This window comes from Nicotiana tomentosiformis, chromosome 6 (genome assembly GCF_000390325.3).
Source record: "Nicotiana tomentosiformis chromosome 6, ASM39032v3, whole genome shotgun sequence".
Taxonomy (NCBI): domain Eukaryota; kingdom Viridiplantae; phylum Streptophyta; class Magnoliopsida; order Solanales; family Solanaceae; genus Nicotiana; species Nicotiana tomentosiformis.
The window spans coordinates 69,481,444-69,507,180 of NC_090817.1; the positions used below are offsets into that span (position 1 = coordinate 69,481,444).

The window sequence follows — 25,737 nt, forward strand, 5'->3', positions numbered from 1 at the left end:
TCTCATTTTTCATCCAACTTTTAGCCAATCTCTGGGCCTCACTTTGTGAACATATACAGAATTATGACAAGTTATCCCTCTAGGTGTCTATGGCTTTACTACATCTAAGTAGGTCATACTATACCATAACTCTTACTTTGGTTTATTGTTACTGAGGTCTGCTACCAAACTCCAGGTTACTTTCGTTGCTTATCCTATATGTATAAATCTAAGTCCTTTAATTTTTCCTCATTACTGGTCATCTTAAGAATGACAGCCTAATCTTATCTCATACTTTATAACTTTTATCCATCCATTGGTGATTCATCTCAATGTTGATTTACAATCTACCACTGATAACTTGAAACCTCTTACGTAATACACTGTCACTAGGGCTAACGTCGCATCGAGGAACATTTGAAGTGATTTGCTTGATCAACTTCAATAACTGTATTTCATAGCATCCCAATGTGATTCATCTTATAGGGGTATTTTAATCCCGTGCAATTCATGAAATCCCTTTTCTTTAGATCATTACTCAATCAAATGTCTAAATGTCATCCTCTTTTCTTTCAAAATTACACTCTTATTCTACTACTAGGGCAGCATTCCATCTATTCTAAATGCTCATAGTCTTAGACTCCTCTGAGTTCACTCATTCTATACTGAGCTTTCTATAACTTACGAAAACCATCAGCTCTCTTGTTTTGATGGGCTTAATCCCGAGGACTTACCTATTCTCACTCGTCTTTTCTTATCCTTACTTCTGTCTTCCTAAAACATTGTCTCTCTACCATACTTTAGCTTGCGACCTACACATATCTATTTGTACTACTCGCAACCTCCTCTAACTTGCTTGCACCATAAATTTCCTTATGTTATTCTGGAACCTCAAGTGAGACATCATATTGTCTCTAACTCTTATTTACTCTCTTAACTAGACCTCTCGGTACCTGGAAACCATAGGCTGGTAGATATGTTACTGACTACACCACTATCATTTCTTGATACTGAATCCCAGTGCTTCTAGCCCTCTATCTGAAGTATGGACTATTCACAACCTTCTGCACATGAGTATCTCGTACCTTCTATACCTTTACCTTACATACCTTAAAATCTCGCATCGTATCTTCCATCTCATTCATAACCTCCCTTCCACATAGGTATAATTCACGTCCACAACTTGAAGCTCTACTATAATACTTGCACCTATGGTGCATACACAATCCGATGGAAGCTCATACTGACTTTCTATGAGGCCGGTACTCTTCTAACTGGCTTTATCGTAGAGCCGTTATAGAATATGGTTGGTGTACTATCTCTCTTGTACCTCTGATATTAAGAGTGATTTTGCAATGGTTTCAATCACGATTTCTATAATTATCTAGGTCCAACAATCAGACTCTTGATTTACTTAGCTGATGTAACTCTTTAGTTTCCTCTTCTTTCTCAGCCTTTATGTAGTCTTAAGCTATCTTCCGATCTGTGGCTCAGGGTATTAGTTATTACTTTAGCCTTTCATGGACGCTATGAAATATCCATGATATACTCTTCTAACAACTCAATTCTTTGTCTATGACCCATGCTCAATTCTTTCTTTTAACTTATATCGGAGTCTTTTACGGCTGTATGAATGTTAACATATATGTTGCATGAATAATACTCCAAAATCTTAAATGTGTTTATAACGTAACTAACTCTGGGTCATTGATAAAATAATTCCTTTCGTTCCTTCTCAGCTTTCTTTAAACGTAAGCAATTACTTTTCCTGGTCATTCTACTACATGCTGCATGAATAATTGGCTTATCTTAGTGGCCACAAATACTAGAATTCCATGTAACTCATATGATCTCAAATGTCACTTTTGGATTATTTTTTTTCACTTCCCATTCATTAGCCACGGTAGGTGCCACTTTCTTATGGAGTGCATACAATGCTGTAGTGGGACTGTTTTTACATGACCATTTCTTCTTCAAGTTACTATGCTTAGATTGACGCCTTCTTTCTTATTTCCTCAGCTAGTTTTTCATTGTAGTACTTAGGGAGGACCCTCTGACCCTTGTAAAGCTGCGAGCTTATTACATCGTATACTCGACGGAATTTTTTGATGTTCTTCCTCACCTATAATTATACTTAGTTACTTACCTCCACACCCTTGTGCTTGTAGGGTTGCTTCTGAACTGATATTTTGACTGTCTTCCCAGTGGCAACCTCTTTTATTTCCGTAACACCAATACAGTACCTTTAACTACCCCAACTCTTATCTGAATATTTCTCAAGGATTACATTGTCATAACTGCGAGACTGAATTCACCATATTGGATTTCACTATGTTTATCTTGCACGATCTGCTGATTTGCCTGTATCCTCTTGTCTAGCCATAACTAGGCTCTTCCTGAATCAACTACTAACTTCTCGTTAGTCTATTCTCATATCTGTATTCCGCGTAATCTCTCTTGGGATATGTCCTCTGTCTTAACTTACCTCTTACACTGGCTCCTTATGTATCAAGTATTCATTCGTACTTATTTATCAATAACATCCTGGTCGGGAACCTTTACTGCTCCTCCATGCCGTCGTGCTTGCATAATGTTCTGGAGTCGTAACCTATCTGTGGGATTTGAATAAGTGAAATCTCACCCCTTTCTCGTTTTTATCGTATTCTTCCTTTACTATTCCATAGTTCCCTGAACCATATAACTCCTACTTAATACCATATCACGCCATCTTTCCCCCTCTCTTCATCTTTGGCATCTTTTTACATATTCACTGACTCTTACTCGCCTTGCGGTAATCCTTCTATATTAAGGATAATGAAATTTCTTACTCACGAGAGTGACACCTAGTGTAAGTGGCACACTTAGTCCTTTAAGCTTAACTCTACTGACAATGCTTGCTTTAGGGAAGCGTCTTCCTGAATGAACTTTAAAGGTTATTCTTTTGTTGTCCATTCAATTATTGCCGGAACGCTATCTCTGAAATTCTCACAATTCCGACTATTATAAAATCCTTCGGAAATGTCATCTCGCTAACAATCCATCCATCATTTTGGGTTACTCTAACCCCAGCTGAATCATGATATATCATCCTTCTTTTAAACTATATCTATTGGCTCCCATGGAGAATAACTGAGATGGGTGTGCCAATTGTACATACCTCTGTTACAATTGAAGGTAACTTAAAATGCTTATATTTCTCCGCCTGAATTGTAAAATACTGATAATCTTCACTAATTGGGTACCTCGTACCCTTCTTCACATTGCTTCCTTTACTTGTTGAAACATGTATCTACCTTCTGATTCTCTCGTTGCTTTAAACTATATGGGTGGATAGATATTCATGCCTTAGGGCTCCTTATCAAGAAGCTTACACGTCTTAGTACACACATGATCTACTAAAGACCTCACATTTACTCATCATAATCTTGATGCAAAATTGAGTTCCTCTAACTCAACTCTTCCACAACCACAGTGAGTCTCTTACCAGTTGTCTTCCTAGATGTAGGTATCGTTGTATTACGAATAAAATAGAATTTAGGAGTTTGAATTCTTACAACTGGGCTCTACCACACGATCTAGAGTAAGAAGAAATAGTGACAGTCCTAAATGCCTTGTAGCCTCTTGCTTTTAAGTGTGGTGCACAACACACCCATAAACAAGACTCTAATAGACATGGATTGTAGACTCTCTAGGACAGAACTGCTCTGATACCACTTTTGTCACGACCCAAATAGGAGAGCCGCGACGGGCACTCGGTGCCTTACTCAACCGAGTACCAACGTAATATATCTTTATTATCACACCATCATAGGTAAATGGGCCAGAAGGGCCATCATGAGATAACTGGAATAAAACATAAGGGAATACTAGACATTGGATGACCCAACATGATATAGAAACTTATACACGTGACATGCGTGCCTATAAGGCCGACATGATCATTTGTACACTCAAAACATAGGCCTATAAAGCCATACAAGTATCCATATATATGACATATGTCTACAAGCCTCTAAGAGTACATAAGCGTCGTAAAGGTCAGGACAGGGCCCTGCCATACCAATCAATACATGTCCAAATCATGCTGACCAAATAGGCAACTTCGGAGCAAGTGGAGTGAACCAACACCTTCCGCTGAGCTGATAGCCTACTAGGAGGACTGTCCACCTGTCTATCGGGACATGCGGGCCTGAAACACAGTGTCCCCAGGCAAAAGGGACGTCAGTACAAATAAAGTACCGAGTATGTAAGGCATGAAAGAAACACGGTGTAAAGAACTTAACATATAAGTCTGAATATCTCTGTGAATCGTGAAACATTTATAATGTCATGCATATACGTGTAAATATCATACCATGCATAGGTATATGAGTACATAACATCATCAAGCCTCTGAGGGCAAACCATCATATCATCTCAGCCTCTGTGGGCGAAATAATCAACGTATACTAGTTGATCAGGTGGTGGTGCGTATATAACGACGTAACCTTTTCCCATACCCCATATACATATAATATACGTGTATATAATGCCATCTACTCATGGATCAATGTACATGTATAAATGAATGCAATGCATAATGAAGTAAGTCAATAAGATCTCTCAGATAAACTTTATCAACTTACGTATTTTTCTAAAACCCGTGAACAGATGATATAATAATAGGAGACATGGGGAATCAAGAACATAGGCACTCCTAGTACTTCTATGAATAGAGCCATTTATGAAAGTTGTGTGTTTGCTCATTTCGTTTGTATCATATGGATCATGCCAAAAGTAAAGAAGGGATAGCCTTAATATACCTTTGTCGTTTACCTAACCACACGACGTCGGTTCAGCCCGTTAGTACTTCAATCTACAACAAACAATAAGGGACCATTGTTAAGCTTACGAAAGCTAGAACTCAACACAAATGAGCGACTAGCTCATCTACTAAATTTTGGACAACACCTCCCCTTATTCTTTTCACTTTCCTCAAATCCACAAACAAGACCAACATGTCGAGAATGTCAACAAACATATATATATCAATACCTAACCTCATATTCATTACAATACATCACCAAAACAGTCCACACCATCTTACCCAATAACCAAGTTCTAACTTGCACTTTCCAAGCCTTCTCTTCTTCCAAACACATCAACCACAATAGCAATAGTATTCTTAAGTTATTTCTACTGATTTTTAGCCATAAAACATCAAGAATTCAACTCCAAAATAGTCCAGCAACTACAGCACTTCAACATGAAGTTCAACTTACTTCACAAGTTTCCTTTATTAAATCAACTAGATATACATAGATGATCTTAAATACATATAGGAGAAGTTAAACCTTACCTTGGCAACAAGAATACTCATCCAACTAAGCTTTACTTCAAGCTCAAATAAGCTCTTTACCCCAAACAACAAAGTAGAGAGAGATAACTAGGTGATCTTGATCTTCCAAGAGAGAAATCACCTTACCAACTTGTGGATTTGGTCTTGAATCCTAGGATAACTTTGAGAGAGATCTTGGGATGATATTTTGGAGCTCCTTCACGTTGCAATAGAAAGAGAGGGATTATGAATTATTTTCTAAGTGAAATTGAGATATATCTATGTTTATATGGCCCCACTAATGGGCTTGGGAAGATGGGTCTTGGGCTGCCCCAAGACTTGCCCATCTCTATCCTTTTCCATTCCCTTTTAATTTGATCCACAAGCTCTAAGTAGGTGATGCACCTACTTGTCACCTACTGAATAAAGTAGGTGATTCATGTTGGTCCTTTTTTCATTTTGAAACATGTGTCTCATCCTCAATAAATAATTTAGACATGAATCGAGTAGCTCAAGCAAGTAGGACGGAAAGTAAGGTGGTGAAGCAGGCACGTCGGGTAAGCAAGCAGCTCATTTTTATTTGTCCAAAATCTCCTTTCTCACATTTAAGTGCGTTCGTCCTCAACCTAGTCGTTTGTATATTGAACGAAAATACGGGATATAATATTATTAGATCACTTTATATACTTTCAAAGAGAAACGCATTTCCGATCTTACATCAATTGACTTATAGCGTACTTTTTTGTTAAAAAATATGGGATGTAACACCTCGCGTACTTTGACTCGAAGCGTTCTCTTCGCCGCCTCGTTAAAAACCTCCCTGAGAAAACCCAAATGGGACAAAACTCAAGTGAGGGAAAAAGAGTACGACTTGGAGGGCGCTTTTTCTCTTAGAAGTTGAAGTATTTGAGGTGGTTGATGTTCCAGTTGTTTGATAGTCACTTTCCTTCCATTGTCTCTAGTTGGAATGACCCCTTGTTCGCTTGGGCTGTGATTTTGTATGGACCATCCCAATTCGTTCCCAGCTTGCCTTCCCGGGGGTTCTTTGCTCGCTTGAGTTTTAGCTTTCAGTACGTAGTCCCTGTTTTTCAGCGGCCGAACCTTTGCTTTCTTGTTGTAATAACGTTCTACTTGTTGTTTTTGTGCGACCATTCTTATGTATGCCATATCTCTTCATTCGTCGATTTCGTCGAGTTCCTACCTTCTTCTCTCATCGTTACTCGTGCCGCTTTCGTGGGAGTACCTTAGGCTGGGTTCCCCAATCTCGGCCGGTATTACTGCCTAGATCCCATAGACCAAAGAGTAGGGTGTATCTCCTGTGCTCATCTTCGGAGTCGTTCGGTAAGCCCATAGTACTTCTAGTAGTATTTCTAGCCATAGTCCATTGGCGTCTTCGAGCTTTTTCTTCATGATGTTTAGTATGGACTTATTGGAGGATTCTGCTTGCCCGTTACCCGCTGGGTGATATGGGGTTGAGAGTATCCTCTTAATATGCCATTTCTCGAAGAAATTGGCGGTTCTCTTTCCTGTGAACTGGGGTCCGCTGTCACAGCTGATTTTCTTGGGTAGGCCGAATCGGCAGATGACGTTTCTCCATATAAAGGTGATTACTTCATGTTCCCGTATTTGGGCAAATGCTCCTGCTTCCACCAATTTAGAGAAATAGTCAGTTAAAACCAAAAGGAATCATACATTACCCCGCCCTGCTGGGAGAGGACCCACGATGTTCATTCCCCATTTGATGAACGGACAAGGGGAGGTGACTGAGTGGAGGTGTTCGCATGTTTGATGAATCATTGGGGCGTACTTTTGGCATTGTTCGCATTTCCTCACGAAGTCTGCGACGTCCTTTTCCATAGTGGGCCAATAGTATCTGGCCCGTATGAGGCATCTGACCAGTACTCGATTGCCGGAGTGAGCTCCACATTGGCCTTCATGGACTTCTTCGAGGATGCGCTGGGTCAGGTTCGGGCCCAAACAATTTTCCAGAGGGCCGACGTAAGTCCTCTTGTACAGATCGCTATGTAGGAGATTGTATCCGGCCGCTTGCATTCTTAGTTTCTTGGATTCCTTTTTGTCACCTGGTAGTATGTCGTCCTGAAAATATGCAATAATACCATTGCGCGAGTCCCAAGTTAAGTTTATGGTTTTTACCTCGATTTGGTCCAATGATGAGTTGAGGAGATGAACTACGCTTTGATCTACGGTCGTGATGCTTTTGGTAGTTGTGGCCAGTTTGGCGAGGCCATATGCTTCGGCATTCTGCGCACATGGGATCTGATCGAGCTGGCACTCGTCGAACTCAAGCAATAGCTTGCAGATTCAGTCTGGTATTTTTGTAACCTTTGTTCCTTGATTTGGAAAGTCCCTATGACTTGGTTGACTACAAGTTGGGAATCGCAGCGGAGTTTCAACTGTTTCGCCCCTACTTGAGTGCTAGCCTTAATCCTGCAATTACAACCTCATACTAGGCCTCATTGTTAGTCATATCCGAGCACCTTATGAACTAGCGAATTACTTCACCTATTGGAACCTTGAGTACGAGTCCCCAATTCGGACCCTGATATCTTGGATGCGCTATCGGTGTAAAAGACACAGAGGTCTTGTGTTTGGAGGGAAGCTTGGACGGCTTCCCTTTCAACTTCGAGCATTATTTTGGCACTGAAGTCGGCGAGCACTTGTGACTTTACCGTCGTTCGCGGCTGGTACATGATATCGTGCTCACTTAGCTCGATGGCCCATTTTGCCAGCCTCCCCGACAGCTCAAGTTTATGCAAAATGCTCTTCAGGGGAAAGGTTGTGACGACCGAGATGGGGTGGCATTGGAAATAGGGTCTAAGCTTTCATGAAGCTACGACCAGGGCCAGAGCTAATTTTTTAGGTGCGGGTACCTTGTCTCAGTGTCGACGAGTATTTTGCTAATGTAATAGATGGGAGATTGTGTACCTTTGTTTTTGCGGATCAAGACTCCGCTTACCGCTACATCAGAGACGGCTAGATAGACGAGGAGTTGCTCCCTAGGTTCGGGTATTGAAAGAAACGGTAGTGACGATAGGTATGACTTCAGTTCTCGCAGAGCCTGGACGTACTCGGGAGTCCATTCGAGGTCGTTGTCCTTCTTGAGTACACCAAAAAATTTGTGACATCTATCTGACGACCGCGAGATGAACCTTGATAGAGCAGCAATTCGACCACTCATCCTTTGGACTTGTTTTTTGGTGGTTAAGAGTTTCGATATCCCCTCGATGACTTTGATATGATCTGGGTTGACCTCGATCCCTCCCTGCAACACCAGAAAACCCAAACGCGCATTTCTCCAGATTCAACTTCATTCCGTACCGTCTGAGTATGTCGAAAGTTTCTTTCAAATGATCGAAGTGATCCTATGCCCTTTCGGACTTGACCAACATGTCGTCTATATATACCTCCATGGTCTTACTGAGCTGGTCTTTGAACATCTTTGTTACCAAACGGCATAACCTTATAGCAATACATTCCTTGGTGGGTGATGAACGTGGTCTTCTCCTGATCTTCTTGCTCCATAAGAATTTGATTATAGCCTGAGTAAGCGTCCAAGAAACTCAATAGTTCATGCCCGTCTGTTGCGTCAATGAGTTAGTCGATATGGGTTAATGGGAACGAATCCTTCGGATATACTTTGTTTAAGTCCGTGAAATCCACACACATCCGCCATTTTCCATTTTTCTTTTTGACCATCACTACGTTGGCGATCCACTTGAGGTACTTCGACTCCCTGATGGAGCCATTCTCTAACAGGTTTTCCACCTCCCCGCGGACTGCATCATTGATGGCGGAGTTAAATTTACGACCTGACTTGTCTTACTTGGGGGGGGGGGATGGGCCGACGTTTAATTTGTGTGTGGCGACTTCCTTTGGGATGCCCGGTATATCTGCATGGCTAAAATCAAACAAATCTGTATTAGCTATTAAGAATTGACTGAATTTACCTGGTTCCCGGAGTTTGCAACCGATATAGGCCTTCTTGCCATGATGACGTCCTCGGTCTCTTCTTGCTTCGAACTCGACCCTGTTGATTGCTATGTCTCTTTTTCTTTGTCTTTTTTCTATTGGGTGGCCGTGCTGTCCAAGACAATGCGGTAGCATTCCCGGGATATGCGTTGTTCCCCGCGAATGCTGAATATTCCCCATGGAGTTGGGAATTTAATTATTTGGTATAGGCTGGAGGGGATGGCTCTCATGGGATATATCCATGGTCGTCCCACTCTGGCGTTGTACGTAGTGGCCTAGTCCATGATATGGAATGTTGTCTCCAGAGTCACGTCGCCGGCGAGGACGGGGAGTGTAATTTCCCTGGACATCTGCTCAACTACATTGTTAAAACTGGTTAGCGTGATGCAGCGTGACACTATCTTATCCTCGAGTCTCATTTGGGTAAGGACTCGGGGATGGATAATGCATGCGCCACTTCCATCGTCCACCATGATGCGTTTGACATCGGTATCTAAAATGCGTAAAGTAATAACGAGGACATCATTATGAGGAAAAGTCAAACAGTCGGCATCCGACTCGTCGAAGATGATACTTTCTTCGAGTCCGTCATACCGTTCGCGAGTGATGGGCCGCTTGAGCTTGTGAGTAGTGGTGAACTTCACGTTGTTAATAAAGGCGTCATCGCCGCCACCGATGATCATGTTAATAGTACGAGCTGGCAATGGCAGCTTCGGCGGGCCTTGATGTTCACGTCCTCTGGCGAAGTTGGTCCTCCTCTTATCGCTTAATAGCTCTTTAAGGTGCCCCTGCCATAATAATTTTACGACTTCTTGTCTGAGGGCAATGCAATCTTCTGTTGTGTGCCCGCGTTCCTGGTGGAACTCACAGAGGGCGTCAGATTTTCTGGTGTTCGGGTCTGATCTCATCTTCGGCGGCCACTTCACCTTTGTTCCAAGTTTCTCAAGAGCGTAGACTATTTCTGTAGGTGACACACAAAAATTGTGAGCAGACAATAAATGAGGCATACCTCTGTCGTTCCGATGAGTCCCTGTCCTTGTCTTGGACGGGCCTTCTTCGTAGCGGGGAAAGGGCACGACGGTCGCCCTGACATATGGTTGATGTCGTTCCCTGTTAGGTCGCGGAATCGGGTAATATCTTCTGGTGCTGTCTATTCATTCTTTTCTGGATTCGACTTGTACCGAGGTTAGCCGGTGAGTTAGTCCATTAAGTCCGTCCTCGTCTGCTCGGACCTTAGCACAATAAGCATTGTGGATTTTGTCCCAAGTGGTTGGAGGATACTTCATCAATCGGCTCAACAATTTTCTAGTTGTTCTTGAACCGTCCCTACTCAGGCCGTTCTGGAAAGCTGCAACTGCCATCCCTTCGGATACGTTCGGCAAAGTCATCCTTACTATGTTGAACCGGGCAAGGAAGTCCCTCAGTCTCTCCCCCAAGGACTGCTTAATAGCAAATGTGTCGTTGACTCTTGCTTCGGCCTTCTTGGCTCCGGAATGGGCGGTTACGAACTTATCGGCCATCTCTTCGAAAGTTTATATGGAATGGGCTGGTAGCTGCGAATACCATGTTAATGTCCCTCCCGTAAGGGTTTCGCCAAACTTCTTCGGCAACATGGAGGACACTTGTTCCTTGGCGAGGTCGTCGCCTTTTACGGCGGTGACGTAGTGAGTCACATGATCTTCAGGATTGGTCGTTCCATCGTATATCCTGAGGAAGGTCTTTGGTATGGCATGCGGGCCTGCATCATCGTTGTACGACTGCTCTACGAACCTGCTGGCGTCCCTTTTTGGCAGCAGCTTAGGAGCGCCCGGTATCTTGTCAACTCGTTTTTGGTATTCTTTCATCTGGTCTCGGAGTGCCTTGTTTTCATTCTCCATTTCTTCAATCTTCTTTAGAATGGCAGCGAGGGCGTTGTCACCTACACTGTCAGTAATGTTGTGATTTATACCTGTCATTGGATGGTTTGGTCGGTTGCACTGCTCGTCTGTTTGTTGTATCATGCAAGCTCTTGCGGTTTCTACAGTCATGCCTGGAGCGGGTTTGTTGACGACACTTGCTAGCGTGTCGGTCAGCCATGCTTCGAGGAGCTTCTTTACAGCTGGGGGTGTCCCTTCGTCTGCAGACGTGGAGGCCCCTTTTTCGCTGGTTTTTTTTATGCTGCAGTGTGGGGGAGGTGACCTCTCTTGCCTAAGGGACGCGTTGGGCATCGTGTCCTCGCCTATTGTTTCACAACTTTCGTTGATGACATTCATGAGGTTGGTTGGGAAGTCACTTATTATTTTTGTCCTTTCTCCTTGATTACCTGCCATGTAGGGTTTTGTATGGACAAAGAAAGAAGATCTGGGGGTTTTGACGTTAGTGACTTGCATTTATTGTAGATCTAGAGGAAACTAAAAATGTAGCTAAGAAATCCCCACAAACGGCGCCAAATTATTTGACCAAAAATATAGATCTTGGTTCAAATAATTGAATTTATATAAATGAGGGTTAATCTTATCTAACAATAATATCCCTAAGATGGAGTTCTTAAAAATGCAACAAATGCTATGTAGATATATTCGGATAGCAGCGTCAGTATGCAATAAATATTCCGGAAATCAAAGGCAATAATGTAACATTCAATATCAATGAATAACACTAAATGGCATTTAAGTAAATAGAATGAATGAGTCACCCAAGAATAGATGGAATCAGTGAATGTTCTTTCTGACAATGATGAGTGATGGACAATCCTTTGAATATTTGAGTTATTCTTGAATTTAGTGGAAAAGTGTAGACAAGAATCTTAGTGAAAAAGTGATGTTTGTATATTTGCAATGAGATCCGATTCTCTTTCTCAAGTCAAAGTGTATTTTTACAAATGAATATCACATGTCCCCTATCATTGTGTCTCTTTTTATTTATAGGGAACATGTTGCTAAAAACCCTAACAGTACAAGTGCACAGAATATTCATTAGAATATTCTCTTTTGTATCCTATCTCAAAACTAGCCGTTACAGCTCTTTTAAGGGTGCTCGACCTCGGCCTCGATGACAACTCCTCGACTTCGGTCTTACTGACTCTTCGACCGCGGCCTTCGCTGATAATTAGATTGCTTCGATGCGTGATATCCCAGGAATGTTTTACTAATACCATTTCGACTAAAGATGGATTTTGACCATACATTAAACCGCATTCAATTTATCTTAACTTTGACTATTATCCCTTCTTAACTTCTTTTGAAATTCAAAGTTTCCTCTCAATTAAATAGCAAAAGAAAAAGAAAGACAAACACGAATTTACTCCTATCGGAGTGTTATGATGGTTAACAACGTTAACACACTCAACGGATTGGCTTATGGTTTCCTTTGGAATCTAACAAGTTAAATTCAGTTTTCACCAATTACAGCAAAAGAAAAAGAAAACTTCACAAATGGCTGAAATCGTCCATATATATGATCTCTAGTAATCTATCAAAAGTTCAAGACATATATTCAGGTTTCTATTTAAATCTCATATATTTCTCTAAGTCGAGGGTAATTAAGTTAAACAACACACAAGAAGAAAACAAGTACGTGCATGACAAAGACTATAACCCGAAGCACCTTATTGACTTTTTTTAACTGGACAATAATTGTGAAAACTCACAAGCTTACAAAAGAGATGAGCTAAGAAAATACATTATTTGACTTGCAGTATTTATATACAACCGAAAGAAAATGCTAAATGAACCAAAATGGAGAAAAGAAAATGTGACTGAGCCACCTGTATTTTACCCGTCTTATCTCATCAGCATTCTTTTTTATTTTGGATAACGGTGTTGTCGGGCCAACATGCATGCACCAACTACTTCACCTAGTATATGCTACTTCGCACAGCATCTGCTAACCAAAGCTTTGACATATGGAAAGAAATAATGCAATCTTTTCATCAATATTAGAATAATTTCTATCATAATTTATACAATTGCTCATCAATATAGCTCTAGTAAGACAATTAGAAGCATGTGGCCACTTTATGGGTGATATTGTCTCTTCCTAGTTGTCTGAGATCTCTCTAAGTCAAGTGTTCACCAGTTTAGCACATTTATTTACAATGAGGAACTATATCTTCTATTCCAATCTAATAAAATCACTGCACGCCATTCATCCATCTTCTAACTCTATAGCACAAAGTAAGCCCATATAAGATGAACTAATAAAATAAGGTGTGATGAAAATGTTGCAGGAAGAAATTTGATAAAGATAAGACAAATATGTCTTTCAGCACTCCAAGTAATTAAAAAGTAAACTAGTTTGGTAAATGAAACGCAATTAACTTTCTTATCATCAAACTCATCCTTCATATATTAAAGTTAGAAGAGAACCATACCATGTATTGGTTCCATGTTATCTTCCTTGAAAACACCAAGAGGAGAGCCATGCACCGATAGAAGCACTTCTCCAGTCTTAGGAAGCCTTAGAGTTTTGGGTGTCATCCCAACAGATAACTGATTGTTATTCACCTGTAATTATAAAATAGTTAAGAGTATGTATGCTGGCGTATATACTAGTCAACATTTCAAAAAGGTTGCAGACATTCTTCTCAAAGGAAAGCATCCTACATGACCCGCTGTCCTAATATTAATTACACAAGCATTGTTCCCATAAAACTACATGCCAGTGAAGTCTGATGGCAAATCTAATACTACCCACTGGTCCAGGTGCAGAAAAAGCAAAACGAAAGACAATGCTTCATGTTTCTGGGTATAAATGTTACGTAAACATTTCTATCGAAATGCCTTTTAGGAGATATTAAATGAACGCATTCATTCAGCCATAAAATACAGAAAGAGAAAAATGATACAGCAAAAAAGTAATAACTATGTGAACTGTGCAAAAGTATTTTGAAGCTACATACACCAGGAGTCTGATGAGTATCCAGCAGCTCAAACATCTGAGCATCAGACAATTCTTCTAGAACCTATAAATGCAGAATGACATAAGGAATAAGAAGAAAGAAACCATTACAATATATCACAGGTCAGAAAGTCTCATCAGGTGATCAATCAAAAGAAATAGGAAGCTTCATAACTGAACACTTCTACAAAAGCTAGGAGATAAGCCAGTGCCAAAGGCCACAAATGGCTTTAACCTCCCCTCACCTCCACCAGAAAATTGAGAAAGAAAGAAGGTTACAAAGGGGTGGCAAATGGGCGGGTTGGGCTGAATTTGGGCGGGTCAAGATAGATTAGGTCAATAAATGGGTCATTGCCTACCCCAGCCCAAAGTTTACTTGGGCTAAGATGGGCTGGGTCAAAATGGGCTAAACAATGGGGGTGAGTGGTGCAGGAAAACGTAAAAACAGAAAATTGAAAATACAAAAAAAAAGTTTTTAAAAAAAATTTAATGGGGTTGGGGGTTGGGTGGGGGATTGGGGTGGGTGGGTGGTGCAGGAAAACGAAAAAGCAGAAAATTGAAAATACAATTTTTTTTTTTGCGGGGGGTTGGGGGGTGGGGTGGGTGTGTGGTAACTAAGTAAATTTCTAGATAAGTTGGGTTGAGATCCCTTTGTTTTGGGGTGAGTTTCATGGGTTGTATTTGGGCTACTTCATGGGTCAGAATGAGCTACAAAAAATAATGGGTTAACTTGCCCAAATTGACCCATGAGCTAAAATATTGTAGCCCAACCCATTAATCTCCGGGCGGGTTGGGCGGGTTTGGGCTCAAATTGCCACCCCTACAGAGTACCAACTAGCTTTCTTACTTCCACTGTTCCACAAGTTAAAAGCTAGAACTTATCAACCAAATGAAAGAGCAGGCATGCAAGCAACGCATCTTGAAAATTGAAATATGGTATTGCAAGATTAATGGCATGATAATTAACCATTGAAAGTGTAGCAAAAAGTAAATGAACAGCATAACATACGAATTGCTTGATCTGCATGTTTTCAGCACCAAAGAGAGTTGCTTTAACTGTCAACAATTAGATAAAGCAAGTCAGAGAAAACAAACTCAAGAACCTTGAATTTTCAGATTTCAGAAAAGGATGCCAGAGGAGAGACTTTAAGATACCGGATTTGCTTGAAAGTCCAAATCCACTAAATGATGGTATGGCATTGGAGCAATCAGGGTAAGCCATTGACAGCTGTTGTAGAAGAGAAGCATGCAGATTTCTTCCATCAAGTAGGTCGATGCTTAGATTATCATCAGCCTCTTTCCATTTCACTTCATGAGTGCCATCCTCTTTCCTAGTAACAGCCAGGTTCGGAAGGTTTTCCCTAAAAAATTGCATTACTGGAATTTGCAGCTGCTCTTCATTGAAATTCGACCGAAGCAAACGCAGCTGAGTTAGTAATTGTTCGGTCTCCACATCACGAATGGCCCTAATTGCAGCACTTTGACGTTCAACTAGAAAAAGATGGGACAATAATTGAGCTGTAATAGATAATCTCAGATTTTCAATCACAATGAATTTATGAAAAATCTCAAAAATAGGGCCAAAACAGAAAGAAAAAGTTCTGACGAAAGGTGCCTTTATGGCAGTTCAGCAGTCATTTATCATGCTGGCCACACATGGAAGAACGTTTAATAGAATGGCTAATTCCAAATGGACCCTTAACCCAAAAAAGAAAACTAACTGGGCCAGCCATCTGTGGGATTAAATGGGCCCTTTGTATACCTTATTGTTGCATAAAAAGGAAATACATCGTTTGGGATTAAAAAAAGTAGATGGTACGTGTTTGATATTTTGAGATGAAATTGCATCCAAACAAGAAAAGTTACACTTCAGAATGTATGAGGCATGCCTCAAGCTTAAAACAGTGTTAAATTAAACAACAATAAGGTAACCATGCTAACCTAAAAGTTGATGTTTGATCAGCAGCTAACTCAGATTCTTTTTTTTACAAGCTAAACAAAGCAAAGGTGTCACCAACTTCGAGAAGTCTGCTCAAAATTCCATGAGGTTGTTAGTCTAACTATAGTGAAGCCAGTCACTTCCAAAGTTAATATGTTTCATATTTAACAATGTATTTTAGTTATGGCACCCTCTGGAGGTAAAAGGTAACACATATCAGATGATAATATATACAACTAACGAAGAGCAAAGTGGTGTGGTCTAATTATTATGAAGCCAGTCACTTCCAGATACTCTCTTCCATTGACCTCACTTATAGTAGGATGAAAGGGATTATTAGGTGATTGCGCTGATTAGTGAATAGTAATGTTTTTCTACTCCACTCTCCAACCCCCAATATCTCATTTAAGTAAGAAGAAAAAAAAAATTCACACAAGCAAGTTTCTAGATAAAAACAAAGTGCAGAGAGCTTATTGTTTCTTGCTATTAGAGTCGCAAGCTTGTATTTTCCTTATCGCGTTTCCATAACTTCTTGAAATCAGAGGAGCCTCATAGAGATAAAGCTAGCAAATGAATAATCTTTTCTCCTTTTTGGGCAGCATGCACAAGAAAGAAATGGAAGAACCTAGTAGCAGCACTTATTTCATGACATGAACACAAAGCACTAACACAAATGGAGAAGACAACATACCATTTGGAATATAACTTCAAAGAAAGGCAAACAGGTAAAATAGCAGTTTCTGCTCTAGGAATTTTGTGCCCCAGTTAAGTAAATGAAACTGTTATCTGATTCTTGCTTCCAGCATTTTTGTTTTCAAAGATAAGTGACACACTCTTCTTGTTTTTATTTTTTACTTTTCGGCATAGTTTGCATATAACTGACATAATATTTACCCACATGTTAAGTAGAACAAAATGCACAAGAAGATAGTACCTTCTTGCTTGATTAATATATCATCTTCCTTTTCCACTTGATGCTTCTCCTGAGCATCCTTCGTGATTTTTTGACTCTTTTTGAAAGTTCTGCCTCTCTTTCTGGCCATTGAATGGAGAAATTTTCTGCAAACACTTTCTCATACTAAGTTAGCTTTTTTGTTTTCTTTTGGGAGGAATACAGCTTTTTGTTACTATAATCTGCTATAGTTGTGGTAGTATGCTGATGTTTAGATTTAATATTGATGAAAGCTATATTTCTAAACAAGCTATCGCTCAAATATAAAAATTACATCCAAAGTGTTCATATTATGCATTAACACTTGAATTGGTTCACTTGGCACAACATGGAGATCAATGTCATTAGACCTAAAAGTGGTTATTTAGGGTGTGTTTGGTACGAAGGAAAATGTTTTTCAATTTTCCCATGTTTGGTAGGCTTAAATGTTTTGGAAAACATATTCCTCATTAACTCATTTTCCTCCTGTTGGAGGAAAATGTTTTCCCTATCAAGAGAAGGGAAAACATTTTCCAAAACTCTTTTTCAATCTTCCCCACCCTATTCCCCATCCCCACCCTGCCCTGCCCCACCCCAACCCCACCCTTAATAAAAATATTATTAATAGTACTTTCTTTTCATGTTATAGATAGATTTTTTTTTTCATTTCAACAAATGAGTTTTCTTTTCATGATATAAAAAAATATTTTTTTCATTTTAACAAAAAAAATACTTTCTTTTCATGATGTAGAAAAATTATTTTCTTTCATTTCAATAAAATGAGTATTTTCTTTTCACGATGTAGAAAAAGTATTTTTTTTCATTTCAACAAAAAAAGTATTTTCTTTTCATGATGTAGAAAAACTATTTTTTTTCATTTCAACAAAATGATGGGTATTTTCTTTTCATGATGTAGAAAAAGTATTTTCTTTCATTTCAACAATAAAAGTATTTTCTTTTCATGATGTAGAAAAACTATTTTTTTTATTTCAACAAAATGAGTATTTTCTTTTCATGATGTAGAAAAAGTATTTTCTTTTATTTCAATAAAATGATTACTTTATTTTCATGTTGTAGAAAGATTATTTTCTTTTTCAACCAAAAAAAGAGTATTTTCTTTTTAGTTATGGAGCATAAATTTTAACGTTATTTTGCGTAAAAAAAGTAAAACAACACATTAGTTCCTGAAAATAATTAAATTGCTTGTGTGAATTTTTAGAAGAATATTCTAAATATTTTCTTCAACAATTTAATTATTCTTCTAAAAATTCACACAAACCCAAAAATTTGGAGGGGGGAGCAAGGAAACATGGGGACTTGGGGGAAGGAATTGAGGAGAGTAGCATAAAAAATATTCTCTACTCTCTAACCAAACACTAGAAAATATTTTCCGGGAAAACATTTTCACTCACCAACCAAACAAGGAAAAATAAGTGATAAAACCACTCATTTTCCATGAAAACATTTTCCCAAACAAACACACCCTTAATGTTAGTCAAAATTAAACTTATCTTGCTTTATTAAAAAAATATGTGTTTATTCAAAACTAAACAATCGCAAAAAGAAGGTGGGTTTGGGGGGGGGGGGGGGGGGACTCAAATATTACTGTGTGCTCCTAAAGTACTTTCCACCGGTAATTAATATTCATAAATTGAGAGTACGGAGATAAAATAAATATTGAAAAATTGATAACCTTGTAATACTAATTCACTATTACTACAAAAACTATAAGTAGATTCTAATTTTCAATTATGTTTAGTGTATTTGATTGTTGGAAAAGCATGATAAAGAAACTTTCTCTAATTTTCGAAATTCGCTTATCAGATATTAATCCCAAATGCTTTCGTGCAGGCAAATATTTCACAAAACTAGTCTAGCAAATGTTACAAAAAAAAAGAGACTATTCAGAAATATCTCCATTTTGCTAGTTACATCTTCATTCCCTCGAATATAAAGCACCTTCATAAAAACAAGGCAAAAAAAAAATACTAGGTGATTTATAGCCTGTTTGGCCAAGCTTCTAAAATCAACTTATTTCGAGAAGTGTTTTTCTCAAAAGTACTTTTTAAAAAAGTATTTTTGGTAAGAAGCAGTTTGTGTTTGGCTAATTAATTTGAAAAACACTTTTGAGCAGTAATTAGTGTTTGGCCAAGCTTTTGAAAACTGCTTCTAAGTGTATTTTTCTCAAAAGTGCTTCTCAGAAAAGTGTTTACGGAGAGAAGCTACTTTTTTCTGCTTCTCAAAAATTGCTTCTGCTTCTCCTCAAAAGCATTTTTTTCCTTCCAAAAACTTGGCCAAACACCTCAATTTTTGGCCAAAAGTGCTTTTGGCCCAAAAAAAAGCACTTTTGGCCCAAAAAAAGCTTGGCCAAACAGGCTATTATTCTCATCCACCTCGGCTGTGGTGAACAAACTTATACGGTATCTGTTGTTGATGGGAGGTAGTACGTACCAAGTGGAATAATCGACTTTGGTGGACAGAGTTACTCGGCATGTGTACTAGTGGGGGGATAGCAGGTACCCGGTAAAATAGTTGAGGTGTGCCATGGTTTTGATACCACCATCATCAAACTAAAAACAGTATTGTTTCATTTTCATTAAAGTAAAATTGTTCTTTCCATTTATTATAACGAAATACTCCTTACAATAAAAAGAGAAAAAAATTAAAGGAATTCAAATACATATAGAGTTACTTGTGTTTTAATTATTTAGGAAACAACGAAATATTAGCACACATACATCTTTATTTATGCTTAATTTACATTTCAAACAAATCCTTAAAAGTGATAACCGTTCACAACCTCAATATTGATCTAATTTTAAGTTACTCAAACTTTATTTAATTTCGAATTAATGAATTTAAAAAATGTCGGTACCTTACAACTCGAATTCGCCGGAGAAAGAGAACGCGAAAAGGAAACCGCCAATGGAGTGATGTTACTTGGCCGTCTATTCAGCCAACGGAGAGACTCCGGCGTAACTTGAAGTTGATTCAACCTGCCGACGTTTTTTTCCAACTTGCAAAGTTCGCAGCAGGCTTCGACGTTCGATCAGCTATTTTAAATTAGTGTCTCTCTCTCTCTCTACTCACGCACACAGATGGGTGATCTAAAAGTTTGAAAATGGCTGTGGACAGGGGTTGTAAAACTTTTGACGGGTAAAAATGAGTTGGTCAAATGACCCGCTCAAAAAGTTATTTGAGCTAAAATGAATTAGATCAAGATCTCCTAAAATTTGGGTCATGCTTCCTGGGATGGGAGGGAGTAGTCAATCTTTAGTTAATGAGATTGTTTACTTCACATACAAAATTTTAAATTTATTTATCAAAATTATCCTAGTTTTGTATATTACTCGCCCTAAATATAAACTATATACAATCTATTATTAGTACCTTAAATTAGAAAATTTAGTTATACATTTTTCTTTTTTCCTCTTAATCTCCTCTTTCCATATTCTCTACAGTCTCTCTCCATATATAATTCATTATTAATACCTTAAATTAAGAGATTCAATTATACCATTTTCCTTATTTCTCATGTCTGTAGTATTTATGTAAAATAAAAAAGAAGAAAGTATTATTTAAGAATCACTTCCTCTCGAAAGAAAAATTAGAAATATTGAATCCCATTCTTACCGGAAAGATTCTGCCGAATGCCGAATGTCCTTATGGACAGATTTTCGCGACAATCCAATTCAAATTGGATTATATTTTATATACAACTATTATATATATAAATATTAATTGTGAGTGCTAAATATATTTCACATGTATACTTCAACGATATAATCTAATTTTCTATTCCAAATAGAAAATTTTAATTTGTCCACAATATTAATTATATCATTTGTGCTAGTAAAGAATATAATAATATTTTATTTGGACTAGTAATTTAATTTATTTGAATAATTAAATTCTTTAGTTTAATTATCAAAAGGAATTCCGAATGCCGGAATATTTAATTTTGATACAAATTTGATACATCTATAATAATATATAAACTAAAAACAGATTTTATACGACTAATTATATAATATATAACTTTTTTATAACTTATCTACAACTTTCATACATCATTTTTACCCGGTTAAATACAACTATAACATCATACAACTTAAATACAATTTTTATACAAATTTTATACAATATGTCTTTTGTATGCATTTTGTATATGATTTGTATATATTTTGTATGTAGTGTGTTCTTCTTCCTCTCGGAAATTTCAATCAAAAATTCCATTCTTAATACAATTTTGATACATATCAACAACTTTATATAAAAAGATAGTATTTATAACTTAAATACGAATTTCATACAATTATTCATACATTATACAACTATTTTTTAACTTTCATACAATATTCAAATAAAAAATATATAAGTACAATAGAATACAATTTAAATGCAATTTACATACAACTATAATATAATTTTAGTACAATTTTATAAGTATATTATATCGCATGTCTTCTTCTTCTTCTTCTTCTTCTTCTTCTTCTTCTTCTTCTTCGAGTTTTAATCTCAAATTCAGCCAAAATCAAGTCTATCTTCACCAAACACCCTCAAAATTGAGATATAAACTCTAAAGAATATTTTCAGTTGTTTACAACAACACCCAATCCAAACAAACAATAGTTTTTGAAAACCCAAATTCGAATTCAAAGCTTCGTAGCTTTTTAATAGCTATCAATGGTGGAGAATCAAATACCTTCAAAATTTATTGATTGACAATTTCAATTCGAACACCAATTGTGCAACATGAAAGAAAATTGCTAAGTTAAAACTCTATATTGTAACAATTGAAATTTATTGATGAATTTTCTAGGGGGAAAAAGGATGAAAAGCAGAGAAAAACAAAGGAAGAAAATTGGGGAAGGAACAGAGAAGGAGAAAAAGAGAGAGATAGAGAGAGACAGAGAGAGAGAAAGAGAGACGGAGAGAGAGAGCGAGCGTAGGGATGGGAATTCCCTATTCAATTAATAATATAAAGGGATACTCATTTAAAATTATTTTGTATATAATTGATAAATTGTATATGCTCATGTAATTAAGTTAAGACTTGATTAGAGAGGGTACTAAAGTTTCATGTATATTATAGGAAGGTAAAAATCCCTTAGTTAATATACGTTGTTTTCTTATGAATTGTAAAGTACCAAATAAGACTTTTTTCCTTTTGTTATAGTCATATATAACATATCAAACAAAAAAATAAATTTATTTCTAAAATATTTTGGCGAAGTTATTCATGGATCAATTTGGGCTAAAAATTAACCCAACTTTAAATGGATTGAGATGGATTGAGTTCAATAAATGGCGGGTCAATAACCAGCTCAACCTTGAGCGGGTTGGGCGATTTATTTGGGCTTGGGCCAAATTTGACAGCCCTAGCTGTGGGTTTTATGGGCGGGCATTCATTTCTAGAAAGAGAACTAAAATTGAACCAGGTAATAGATGTTTACACTAGATCAATGTCCAATAGATGCACAATATGTGTTTGAATATATAATTTTTTTTAGTTAATCATATGTTTACCCGTAAAATGGTACAATTGAATTTATAGCGTGATTTATAGAATCAATTTGATCCCAAATATGATAAATAAATTAAATAAAATACAAGAGTTAGTGTTGAAATCGAGATTAAATAGCAGATAGCTTGGTTCTGGGAGCAATGCTTCCGAAGGCAGCAATAAGAATAACGTTGAACAGAAAATAAAGTATTATTTTGCTTGGAATAGTGTGTAGCATAAGTTCGTCAGAATTTTTGGTCTCCTACAATGGTTGTTGAAGCCACTATTTATAGCTATATCTAGGGAACAGGGTCCTAGGATCAAATCCCTCTTAAATGAAAATAATGGGGGTCATTGATGAATATACAACAGTAGGTCATGAATGCCAAAATTCTCTGTAACGGTTGCGTATTTAATACTGAGGAATATTCTTAACTGAATGTCATCTGGTGATAAATATTCGTTTGCTCTTGTTGATAATGTTCCCTTCGGGATCTACCCGGTGTCAACCGTAGTTGTTGTCCTCGGTCTTGGTTTCCACTCACTTCATCTTCCATCTGCCCCTGGTTCCACGTGTCATTCCGTCATTCGAGCATTTAATATAAACCGATTTTACCCTATACAGATAGCCCTCATGCTTTCTGACGGCATATCTTTGTGTCACCGGGAAGTTGGTAAAGATTCCTTTTTTGGCGGAAAATTTTCTGAAAAGTTTATGACGCTTGATAAGACGCGCGTCTCCTCGCATTCAAAACCCCAGACACGTGTTACTCCACGATTTAGCAATATTTTTGCCTGTTCTCGAGGTAATCATGGCCACAATTTTAGTCGCCTATTCCTTTATTTATACGCCTCATTCTTCTTCCTTCACTTCTACCAGTTTCATAAACTCTTCTCAACTTCTTTGCATTAAACTTCTTTCTGCTTCCATCTTTCTTTGATATTCTTCAAAAAACTCTTATCTCTATCTGCTGATCATGGCTTCTTACACTAATTCTTCCAAGAACTCCGATTTTCTCTTCGGTGGGGGCTCGAAGAGGAGCAAAGAAAAAGAGGTCGATGTTGATGTTGATCCTCCTACGGTGAGCACCATCATCCCCAAACATTTCAACACATCCAAGGATTTCGAAGAGAAGTTCCCTACTTCAAACTTTTGCACTTGGGCTGTTGGCAAATACCCTTCATTTATTCTCCCTTCCAGTATCCCTACGGTGAAGGAGGACTGTGACTGCCATGCCTTAAACATCATTGCTCCCGATCTGGTGGAGCGAGTGACCTTCACCAAGAAGGTCTTCACGTACGTTTACACGTACCCCTTCACTTTGGGTGCATTTTCTTTGAGCGGAGGACTTAACCCCGTAATTTTAGAGTTGTGCCATTGGTACTAGATTTGTTTGGCACATGTGGGCCTTTTCGGGCGGCGAACGGTAGCATGTCTTAGGCGGTTGTGCCAGGAAATGAAGGAGCCCCTCACCTTGGCTCATATGATGAACCTCTACTCCCCCAAGATCTTTCGTGGGGGAGTAATAAATTTCAGCAAGCGTGGCCACCATGCATTGCTTACCAGCATGGATGATGATAATGACCGTGGATGGCTGGAGTGGTTTGTCGTCATTGCCACCAGGGATATCATCCCGGCCACAACTGCATCCTTTCCTGGGTACTGGACTCGTTCACGTAAGTTCAGAGTCTATCTCTTTTTTCAAAAAAGATTGTTTCATGTCATTTCTAACCCTTCTCCTTTCATTATTTAGCAACTCGGTGAACACCACCAAAGGTTGAAGGCCTGGACCGGTGGATTCAGAAGATTACGGACATCACCATGCCTGAGACCTGCCGGTGGAAAGAGCTAGCCCCCAAGTACGGGTGAAGGGCCAAGAATCATGGTAAACTGATTTTGCCTTCATTCTATCTTTGTACGTAGGAAAATTGGCTAACCTCACCTTTTTGTTGGATTCAGGTCTCTTGCAGGGTTCTATTTCCATTCCTGAGGAAGACGTTTTTGTCGATCCCGCAGAGGCTGCGAGGTTGTTGAAGGAGGATTTCACCTGAACAGGTGCCCTCGGGCCTGCTTTCGGTGCAAGTGCTCCCTCTCGGAGTCCCTGACCGGAGAACAAGCAGCCAAAAAGGCGGCGTTCTTCCTCGGTCGAGGGTAAAATAAGAAAGTGAAGAAAATTGTGCCCGAGCCAACCACAACCACTATGGTTATTGATGATGATGGGGAAGCCAGTGATGAAGAGACTTCCCTTCAAAGGAGACAACGATCTTCATTAGCTCAACATAATGCTCAGTATGAAAAGCTTAGAACCCCAACCGTGGACGATGCCCGAGATCTAGGGAAAATTTGACTTAGCGTAGAATGCTAATTCTCCTTTTTAGGTCTCATTCGATGCTCCCGATACTATGAGGGTGAATACCGGACCTCTTCCGCCTTTGGTTAGTGAGCAACCCATAAACAACACTGCCTCTACCGCAGCTGTTTCTCAACCTGCAACACCATCAGCTTCATCTCCTTCCACGCCGGCCATACCTTCATCACCAGCAACTGCTACATCTCCCCAACCGGCCACAGACACCCGAGAGGAGGATGTCCCTCCTCCCCAGTCCCTTGACCACTGGAATTTGGGGCATAAATATTCGCCCCTTTTGCAGATCCCCAAGGGAGAAGGAGTGTCTCTCTCTCGATGTCTATTGAGTGCCATCCCCCACCGGTGGAACTTGCCAATTATCTAAAGCCGTTGGCTTCAGAGAAAGATAAGAAAAAAATACACTCTCTTTCGGGAGAGTATTTGTTAAATAATGCCATGCATAATGCGGTATCGATACCGAACTTGCTCTTTTATTGCTTGTTTTTTCCTTGATTTGTCATGATAAGGTTTCTAACTTTGGTATTTGCTTCACAAGCCAACTTCCTTGCTTCCGAGGGCCTTCAAATATTAATCCTCGATAAAAAAAGGAATCAAATCCAAGCCGGATCAGTTGTTGGCCAAAACTGACCAAATTACTGCTCGCCTCCCGGTGCTGGAAGCAAAAGCTGCTGAGGCGAGTGAGTTAGAAGCTCGGTTGCAACAAAGTTAGCAAGAAGTGATGGCCCTCAGCCAAGAAGCCTCTCAGCTAAATGTACATTTTCAAGAAGCTAAGGCTAAATGGGCTGAGGTCCAAGATGTTGTGCTCGCTGCTGCCGAGCACGAATCTGC

At 38.7% G+C, this 25,737-nt stretch overlaps 1 protein-coding gene across 10 annotated transcripts; it reads right to left on the reverse strand.

Moving 5' to 3' along the window:
- Window positions 1–3,857: 3,857 nt before the first annotated feature.
- LOC104116338 (uncharacterized) lies at window positions 3,858–20,274 on the reverse strand. 10 transcript variants are annotated; one of them, XM_070177453.1, is made up of 8 exons: window positions 19,910–20,264; window positions 17,038–17,162; window positions 15,320–15,682; window positions 15,174–15,220; window positions 14,166–14,228; window positions 13,638–13,770; window positions 4,782–4,834; window positions 4,051–4,168 (listed from the first exon to the last, which is right to left on the reverse strand). In XM_070177453.1, exons 2-7 carry the CDS (start codon window positions 17,144–17,146, stop codon window positions 4,830–4,832), a joined length of 720 nt encoding a protein of 239 aa, XP_070033554.1. In that variant the 5' UTR covers window positions 17,147–17,162; window positions 19,910–20,264; the 3' UTR covers window positions 4,051–4,168; window positions 4,782–4,829. The 10 variants fall into 10 exon arrangements, with proteins under 10 accessions (XP_070033550.1, XP_070033549.1, XP_070033548.1 ...); XM_070177449.1 differs by lacking the exon at window positions 4,782–4,834 and having other exon boundaries at window positions 3,858–4,168; window positions 19,915–20,270; XM_070177448.1 differs by lacking the exon at window positions 4,782–4,834 and having other exon boundaries at window positions 3,858–4,168; window positions 17,038–17,171; window positions 19,910–20,270.
- Between the last annotated feature and the right edge of the window lie 5,463 nt (window positions 20,275–25,737).